Source organism: Alosa alosa, chromosome 19 (assembly GCF_017589495.1).
Source record: "Alosa alosa isolate M-15738 ecotype Scorff River chromosome 19, AALO_Geno_1.1, whole genome shotgun sequence".
Taxonomy (NCBI): domain Eukaryota; kingdom Metazoa; phylum Chordata; class Actinopteri; order Clupeiformes; family Clupeidae; genus Alosa; species Alosa alosa.
The window spans coordinates 15,130,122-15,139,940 of NC_063207.1; the positions used below are offsets into that span (position 1 = coordinate 15,130,122).

At 39.4% G+C, this 9,819-nt stretch overlaps 2 protein-coding genes across 2 annotated transcripts in view; both read right to left on the bottom strand.

Moving 5' to 3' along the window:
• The window catches only part of ttc7b (tetratricopeptide repeat domain 7B), a 47,264-nt gene extending 43,218 nt beyond the window's left edge, over positions 1-4,046 (bottom strand). The window contains 2 exon segments of the mRNA XM_048228217.1: positions 1,524-1,678; positions 3,864-4,046. Coding sequence (XP_048084174.1) covers positions 1,524-1,678; positions 3,864-3,984 — 276 coding nt within the window. The 5' untranslated portion in view covers positions 3,985-4,046.
• Positions 4,047-4,212: 166 nt separating this feature from the next.
• LOC125284039 (breast cancer metastasis-suppressor 1-like protein-A) lies at positions 4,213-9,137 on the bottom strand. The gene is made up of 11 exons (XM_048227736.1): positions 9,070-9,137; positions 8,657-8,797; positions 8,475-8,565; positions 8,085-8,212; positions 7,919-7,998; positions 7,589-7,685; positions 7,208-7,297; positions 6,958-7,022; positions 6,769-6,808; positions 6,466-6,607; positions 4,213-5,382 (listed from the first exon to the last, which is right to left on the bottom strand). Exons 2-11 carry the CDS (start codon positions 8,790-8,792, stop codon positions 5,265-5,267), a joined length of 987 nt encoding a protein of 328 aa, XP_048083693.1. The 5' UTR covers positions 8,793-8,797; positions 9,070-9,137; the 3' UTR covers positions 4,213-5,264.
• Positions 9,138-9,819: the final 682 nt, after the last annotated feature.

Below are 9,819 nucleotides of genomic sequence, written 5' to 3' on the forward strand. Positions count from 1 at the left end.
GTAAGAAAACATGCTTTGAAAAATGTTTATTTAATTGTGATATCGAAGTGTGGGCCACTACTCTGAATGACTATTTTGTAGTTTGCAACATCATTTTACCCTTATTTTGACTTTATTTTACCAAATATTACTTTAAGTGTTAAAGTAGATCTTGTTGTGTCATTTAATATTATATTATATACATTCCATTTGATGCATAATTATATCAATTCAATATTATACATGATTTATCACACTGAATGTATGTTACATATAATACAATTTAATATAATATTTAGGGCTGTCAAAATAACTGATTAATTTCGATTAATTAATTTGAGAAAAAAATAACTGATTAAAAAAAATAGCAGATTAATCGATTCCGTATTACCTTTGACCCCGAGCCGTTGTAGTCAGTAACCATTAGACTGTAAATGAAGGAGAGAGAAGAAAATGTGCTGCCTAGATCATTGATTGGAACATTTACTTTTAAAAAATGGCCTGATGGTGTTGATAAAAATAAAGTGTTGATTAAAATAAAGTCCTCTGCAATGTCTGCAGCAAGGAATTTGCATATCACCGGAGTTCATCAACTCTAAAATTAAGCACATCAATGCAAAGAAATAGTGTTGACATTGAGGGGAGTGTTAATTTATTTTCATTGTGTCCCCTAGGTTATATCTGTGGCCTGAAATACCTTGTATGTGAAAAACAACTTCTTCCCGAAGCACTTTTGAATTTATTTCCTCAGCATATTAGGTCATATCATTATTATGGCCATTATTAAAATAATAATAAAAGAGTTTTTGAACTTTAATGTCACTAATGCTGATAATTCAATGATTTATTTGAATTTAAATATTTAAAATACTTTCACAGCAAAAATTATATGTGATTCATTTAGATTAATTAATCACAGAGTACATAATTAATTTAAAAAAAATGTAATCGATTGACAGCCCTAAATATAATATAATATAATATAACATAATATAATATAATATAATATAATATTGACCAAATTTAAACAAGTAAATCAGCCCCACATATGAGGGACCTGTCCCCTCATCTTGTCAGTAAAACCTTAAAAAAAAAACCCATTGAATCCAGTTTTTCTATAGATGGCAAGTGACCAAATGAACTAATCCAACAAATCCAGCAGTCCGTCCATCCACCAACCACAGTGTATCTGCACTCATAGCCCTTTAATCTAGAGGACCAGATGATGTTATCTGCTACACATTCTGTGCATGAGCACGCATGTTACGCCTCATTTAAATGTCTTGGTCTTGTTGTGAACTTCATGAATGCATTCTGTGTGTTTAAACGGCCTATGTCTCATATGGAATAAAGCACTGCAGTAAATTCCAGTAAGCATTCTCTAGTGTTCTACCCAAGGTTTATTCCTCAAACCTGATGAGGTGAAAAAGGTGAACACACACACACACACACGGACACGGACACGGACTAAACCCAGCTGACACAGGGTTAGTATAAATCTGGTATTAATCCAGTAATCCTGCCCCGTGCCAGCCGCTCCTAACCTTGAGGTTTCCCCGGTCCAGCGCAGCCGTCAGGTGCTTGCGGACCTCCACCAGACGGGGTCGGTTGCCACGGGGACTGGCGTCCTGCTTGATGGGGTTGTCCTTGAGGAACTGCTGGAGCTTGGACTCCCCAAGCAAGAGCTCCCCTAGGTCATCTGCACACAGTCCACATACACACACACACAGAGTTAGAGGATGTGCAATAATAAGCATGTAAACTTAACTAATTACAATGATACAATGATTACAATCCAACCAGTAGAAAGCGGCTGAAGTGCCCTTGAGCAAGTTAAAATATCAAAAATGTATGCAATGCACAATACCAAATTTGAAAATAAGATCTGAATTTCAAGCCTAGCTACTGCTTATCCTTGCCAGCACTAATATATAATAAGTTCAAAATGACCAATGTTCAGTCTGTTGCTGGCATGGAAGTAACTTTAATCACTGCTAATTCACTGACCAGCTAAAACATCAGCTTTCGTAACTAGCCTAATGGCAAGTCACTGGCACATACTGGAACTACAGAAGCGCAATAGTCAGTCGGTACAGTATGGCAGGACTGGTTTGGGACATTAGCCAGGGTACTTAAGATTACCATCACCTCTCCTACCACAAGGTTGGAAAACACTCAGGTGCTCCTAAGGGGATCACAGGTTTACTAAAAGCAATTCTGTACACAGTCTCATTGAAGATTTCACACCAGCCTGCTACTTCCCTCCGAGGGTATGCTGAGCTAAGTGAAATCAGTTGGTGGGGGAAGAAGAGAAAACAATTTGAGAGGTTGTAGTTTTCTTGGAATGGACAAAGAGTTGAATTCAAGTTACAAGGCTGGGCAAAATACTACGGCTCAGAGAAACAGTCTGGCTGGCATTTACTGTAGGCACATTAAGCAGTCTAACAAACACCTCTGAAAATCTAAACTCCTGTGTTTTGCAAGGAGCTGTTTCAGACCAAATGGGTTTCATTCAGTGACGTCTAATCAACTTCTAAGCAACTGGCTTCCATTTCAAAACACTGTTTGGCCAGAATGCTTAAGTAATGCTAATCCTGGCACAAAACTCCGGAACATTGTAGGCCTATCAATAGTACAAGGCTTATTCAATGTCTGTGAGATTGGGTTGCCAAGTGGCTACTGTAAGCAGCTTTGAATAAAATAGTCTGCAAAATTACACGTTTCCCATCACTGTGTTCTTTGACAGTCTGCAGCCCATATCATATCCAACCACCGTAGCCCACAGATCCCTACCCAATCCATGCCTCCCGACTCCCCATCCACACAGTACACACACAACACAGGCAATGAGGACGAAACACTCAAACTGGACCAGGAAGAGTAGGTGCATCACTGTAGCCTACAATGAGATCAATATGGCCCTAGCCCAACAGTATGTCACGTGAGTCATGGGCTGGCCGCACATCAGTTATGATGGGTGCATTCCATTTCCGATTAGCCATGCCACAACTTTCTCAATGTTAAGCTTTGTGTGCGTCCACGAGTCTCTTAATCTACATTAAGACCTGTTTACGTGTGGAGGTCCTCAAGAAGTACGTCACGAGGACGACACCCTACTATACATTTAGCTACAGTAGGTCCACCGGAGTGGATCCTGACCATATACCATATAAAATTGCATCCTGACCATATACCATATAAAATTGTTATATATTTCTATGTAAGTTATCTACACCCTGCACTCAAGAAAGTTAAGCTAATATAGTTCCGTACACTTAAATACTTTGTATTCAGAACATTTAGTCGGTGTTAAACAGGACATTCAACTAACATTATCTCTTCACTTAAGCATCTTGTATAGAATCTCAACCTCTGACTTCTGGCCACCAAGACTGATGATTTTAGTTATAGAAAAACAAAACACCTAAACTATACCAACGACCTGAATGAATACAGTCACTACTACCATGGGTTACTGGCTGCACAGCACAACTTTGGATATGGCAAACACCGTCATCTAAGCTAAATGTCAAAATTCCCTAAAACAGGAAACGTAGCGTTAACGTTACTTGCTAACGACTCACCAGCCGTCCTATGCCGATGGTATTGCACTAACGTTACTCATTTCCAATACAGTAAACCTTCAAACATGAATCCTGAAATGGGAACATGAAAGTATACTGACAGCTAAATCTAGAAATATTTCTCCTTATTCCTGCTTAACCTTACTTACTGCTTCCCAAAAAGACAGCTAGAATAACTAGCGATAGCTTACTAGCTAGCAAGCTAATGTTGTTGGCGAGGCAGGGCAGGTAAGCTAGCAAGCTAGCTGTCTATCTTGTTAGCTAGAGATGTAAATTCATTCGTAAATCTTTGAAACCAACCGTTTGATATTAGTTTAGCAGACAGCTGTCGCACAAGTTCTGGTATCTTGTCCCATTGTCCTTCTGAACGGCATCTCTCTATTTCTGTCTCTAGTCGTGACCCAGACTTTCTGGCTGTCATCTTTCTCCTCTCCAAATCAAGACCACAACACAGAGCTAGGCAAGAGCTGCGGCAGCTTGAGTTCTAAACAAGACGAAAACAGCGACATCTACAGAAACCTTCCATTGAATTACAATGCAGTAAGATGCAATTTCATTCATGCAGAGCCAGTACCCTATTAGCAATCATTCGTCCAAGTGCTTGCGACGTCAAATTGTCCATTAGACAAACATGAAACATTCCCACGACTCCTGTTTTTCTCTAATCAGACTTTATTTCCTTTTTCACTTTGACAAGCAGAAATATGTTTACCGAGAATATACAGGTATAGGAAACTTCTGGTCTGACATACTGATAACCAGAATAATAATAATAATAATAAAAAAAACTGCTACACAGTTAACTAACCAAGATACAAGATACAGAGGTAAATCTGGCAGGAAAATAAAGTCGAGCTGGCACAATATAACAAAATGTACGTACACTTGTGAGCTCAAAAAATGAACAGGGGAGGGAGACATTTCTCCTTGGCAATCACTTCCTTACGACCAAACTAATATTATTTGACACACTAATTGACTACATATTTAAAAATGCATCAGTTTAAGGCATCACTTCTGTACAGTATGAATGAAACAAAAACATTTCATTTGTATTCAAAGATTTGTGTGAATCCACACATTATATATGCCAGACAGGCTGTATGGAGAATACAAAATTTAAAATACGGAAGTGAGGTGAAAGTGAAGGTGTGGGGAGATGGGAAAGAAGTTCAGTTCATATATGACCACACAAATAAACATATACAAATATCCATCCACACTACGGTACCATGAGACTTCATGAAACATACAGAAACACAAGAGCTTAAAAATAAGTCAGACATATTAATACATCATGGTTGGTAGTACAGTTTTTCTGTAAACTGTGGTAAATTGTCAGAGTAAACAGTTGCTTATAGAAGGCAGAAAATACCTTACAGTACTATGGAGCATGCATACATTTCAACCGTTCCTCACACTCATACTCCTTTTGTTCCTTATACTGTGAAGTAAAAAAAAATGATTTTTTTGGCAGTGTCACCAACCCATCTCATTTAGCTCTTGAATAAAAAAATATACATAAAAGTTCTCACAGTAAACCCACTAAAGTCTTAATACATGATAGGCTGGACATAGAAAGGGCCGGAATGAAAACACTGTTTGGCAGTCCTCTGTTGAAGTCGTGCAGAGTTCTCCCAGGCTGGCGTCAGAGATGGCAGTGAAGTAGAGAGATTGCTGGATAGAAGACTCCTTGGATATCTATGAGTGTTTGATGGTATATCTGCCTTTCTGCAACTGGGAAATGTACAGCTTGGACTTACTGCCATCCAGGCGCTTGAACCACACCTCGTCATGGTTAATGGTGGTGATTATGGCACTAGGGTGGAGAAAGTTCAGATGAAGGAATTCAGTCTGATTGAAATCAATCCTTAAAGGAACCGTATATTAACCTGACCCTAGCCAGATGAATTTCGTTCCGCTTAGCTCTGCCTAGCTTCACTCACATCCATCTGGGACCTCTTCCATTGAGAGTGATTTCTGCAACCGACTTTATGGTTCAGCCAATCAGGACGCAGGGCGGGAGTTTCATAGATGTGACATAGCGTAGAAGCGACTGTGACACTGTTATTAGCGTCACGGGTTGGCTTCGATGTGAGTGGTTGAAGTAGCACGTCAATAGATGACGGACAAGTGGCTTATTCAATCATATGCAAGCATTTTTTGATTAGGCCCAGCCTTCTGAAGCAACACTTCAATGGATCGGTTCCAGATGGATGAGTGGAGCTAGGCGGAGCGAAATTCATCTGGCTAGGGTCAGGTTAACCATATGTAAGATTGTGGCCAAAACTGGTTTACAAACAAATTACTGTAGAGCGGTGTATCCCCTCCCCCTCCCCCCTGACTCGAGGTTGCCAACCCGGATGCCGAAACACTACTGACTTTGTGATTAGTACATAGGAGGAGGGTGGCGCATCAGGCCAAAACACAACACGACATGACAAAACACAACATCAACATCAGTTGAGGGCTGCAACTTAACAATATCCTGGCTGGACTGCTGTTGTCAGTGATATAAGTATTTGAAATTAACATGCTTTCTTAATGTCTAGTGACATACCAGAGCCATTTTATGATTAATTGAAATACATTTCTTACATATGGTTCCTTTAACTCATGACTTTGTCTTGACTTTGTCTTGATCATGACTAACTTATAAGTGGTTCACATTACTTTACTTAACTTAAATCACATTACTTAACTTTATACTGCTTTTTCAAATATGCCCCATTACATTTTCCATGATTTATTTTTCAAGGGCCCAAAAAACAAAATATTCTGACTGACTAGCAGTGTTGGTGATATTCAAATACACATAAACATTTACAGTCAGGACAGCATTTCACATTCAGACCCAACATGCTAAAGGGTTGGGGGATAAAGGGAATACGCAGCAGCTCACCTTGTAGGATACTCGTCCTTCTTATCAATGCATATGCTCTGGCCTCGACAATACCACTCCCCGTCGTAATACAAACGTCCATCCTCCGACCTGGCCGTGTGGTGCGGTTGCTGATGAAGCTTCTCAGGCTTGACCAAGGGCACTATAAAGGTCATGTGAAACACAATAATAATGTTATACATATGACATAGCATCATACAAGGCTTACAATGGGTTTGTGCCATATTCAGTATGTGATTTATGCAATGTTATAGGGACACTTATACCCCTAATGCAATAAGTAAGCATAAGGAGAGGACCTACCATCAGCCTTGACTCTGTGAGGGCCAAGTGTAGCCATAGCCTGCAAAGTATCATAGTGCAAAAACAAAAATCAATTACTGATGCCAATGATGCACACAATGTATGTGTCTGAAATGTGCTGATCACATCACAAATATATATTGCTTAGCTGGGAAAGTACACTACAGTACGTGTTTGTGAATAGATTACCTTTCTGATTGCTGTCCAATCCTCCAAAATGTCTAAATCTTGCAGCATGTACACAATATATGGTCGTAACAATGTTAAAGAAAAGCAACACATGGAATAAAGTGGCAGTAGTTGAAACATCCAAATCACAGAGTAACTAGCACACTTATATCTCAGTTAAATGAAACTCAAATGAAGAATAGAAAAAGACTGAATTTGCAATTTGACCAGCATTTAGCGCTAAGCACCCAGTGAGTTTCTGAGAGGATATCGGAGACGACAACAGGCTTCCTCTTCTTGTCGGGACTGAAGGGGTCTCTCCTCTTACTCCTTCTGGACTGAAGCTCATCATTCCACAGTTCTGTTAGAAGAAGAACATTGAAATACACTGGTCAATAGAGTGATATGATGCAAAATATATTACATTGAGATTGCAAATGTTTACTTAACACCATGACAGATCAATAATATGGTCTCTGCTGTGGTTTTATACAATCTTTTCATAAACTCACATTCTGCGTGTTTTTACAGAACAAGTTCTGCATGTGTTTATTTCAGAATCAATGTAAACTCAAAATGAGTGCTAAACCTTTCCTGCAGGAGGTCTTCCTTCAGTGTCCATCCCATACAAGTGTAAGCTTGACTACAGTACCTGAGGTGATGTCGATGCTGTGTCGGTCTTCCTCGAGGCGCCGAATCTTCTCCTCTAGCTCACTCTGAACCGTGTCCAGCAGGAGGAGCTTCTCGCTCTGAGGGAGAAAGAATGGAAGGTGCGGTCATTCATGAACTAATTCTGCGTTATGTTGTAAGGTCTATTTTGTGTTTATCTTAATGTCTCTTGTCTCCAACAATAATTCCCTACTACAACTAAAAGCTCTAAAAAGTGAGGACCGTGCAAATGTAGTTCCACAATTAGAAATGACCTGAAAGGGTGGCCACCAGTGAGAATCTACAGTTCTGTAGTATGAATATATTCTCTCACCTCCCAGTGCTGGTAGGCAGCTTGTGTTTCACACTCATACTTATTCTTTACAGAGTCCAAACACAGCTCCTTATAGATCCCTGTCATTAACAAAATAACAAATATCAAATGCAGCAAGTAACAGACATTGGTACATCATCACCTCCTACATGCATGCAAACCTTACCAGCAACTTTCATTCTGATCTGCATGTTCTCTTGCAAAGCAGCAAGTGGCTCAAGGTATTCTGGAGCTTTGCCCGACAACACCTCCTGTAATTTGGCATCCACTTGACTCAACCTTTCCTTGTACAATCTAAAGAGAGAAACACGTTCACTCAGCATTTAAAAACACAATCTATGAAACGTGCATGTAACTGAGAGCAACTGACATTCTGAACAACTGCTTTATTCCTATTCTTTTTAGATGTGTTATTTTCGGCGGAAAGGATGACACATTGACTTATTAATGCACGTTGGCATGCGGGTTGTTGACCACCGCTGTCAACGTCACGTTTGGTAAATTCAATGCACATCTCCAAATTCTGTCACGAGTGTCGTGATAAGTGATGTCTTACTGGTCTTTCAGGTCGCTGAACTGCTTCTCGAGATTGGTCATCTCATCCAGGCATTCCACTCTTCTGCGCTCGCAATCTTCATCGTCCATCTCTGCGATAGGAAGATTCAAACATACAGTAGCATTAGGCTACATTACCTTGTCTGTTTACGATGCCTAACGATAACGTGAACGTAAAGTTACCCGAGCTGTCTCCATCCTCTGACACTGATGAGGTCTCCGAGTCCTCTTCGTCTGAACTGCTGCCCTCCTGCTCCGGATAGTCCACCTCCATCTCCTCATGGTTGTTCTCTTTCTTTTCTCTCGAGTGCACTGGCATTGTTGCTAAAAACAGATAAACGTGATAAGCAATACTGAACAGCAGCCACGTATACCGAGGTTGTTTTTAGCGGGTATCTGGTTAACGCTAGCTTGCTAGTCTTGAAGGAGTGATACCCAAACGTGGAGGTATGAATATGAATCGATCATTCCAAAGAAGCACTACAAATCAGGAACGCGAAAGATAATCTATAAACAATTTAACAGAGATAAGAAAAGTCGGGAATGTGTATAAAACACATTACACCAGACAATCCACACACATCCACTTTCATTACCTTGTAGTTGTTTTCGTAGTGAAAAGGCCAGCGATCCAATCACAAAGGGGGCAAGTTTTCTTCGGTTGTTGCTTAGTCAGAGAGCCACACGATTGAGCTTCAACATCGCCATCATGTGGCCCGGAATGAGAACCTTGATTTTACTGTCTATGATTGACAGTTGCGAGAAGAGCACAACACATCCACCCAGTCAGCTTCCATGTTCGATAATAATACACTTGGTTGGTTCGATATGGCTAAAGGCAGCAAACATCTTAATATATTTTCAATTACTTAATAATCTTTCCATTAGCCATTTAATTCCATTAAATTAAAGTACACAATCTCACCTTGCTGGTAGCCTGGAGAATGAAGCAGGTGCATAATGCATGCAAATAATAATGATAATAAAAAAAATAAAAAAAACTTTAATTCAGAAGATGTGCAAATGTTGACCATGTAAGCATCAAATTAGACAAAAATCACCATTCCTCTTGGAAAGTTCTTTCGAAATAAAATAGGCAAAACATAACACAAGAAGCAGAGACGAGTATGTTTATGTAATGATCAAGGTTTTAATTTTCTCTCATCAGTTTTAATATCATTACAGAAAATGTCATTATAGTACAGAGTTTTTTTTTGTTTGTTTGTTTTTCTTTAAGGAGTTCATCCTCATCCTCAAGTATATTCATAGGAGTGCTGGTCATATATCTGTACAATATCACCCATCATTTTTACTGTACAGTTTTCTTTTTTCTTATATATATATAT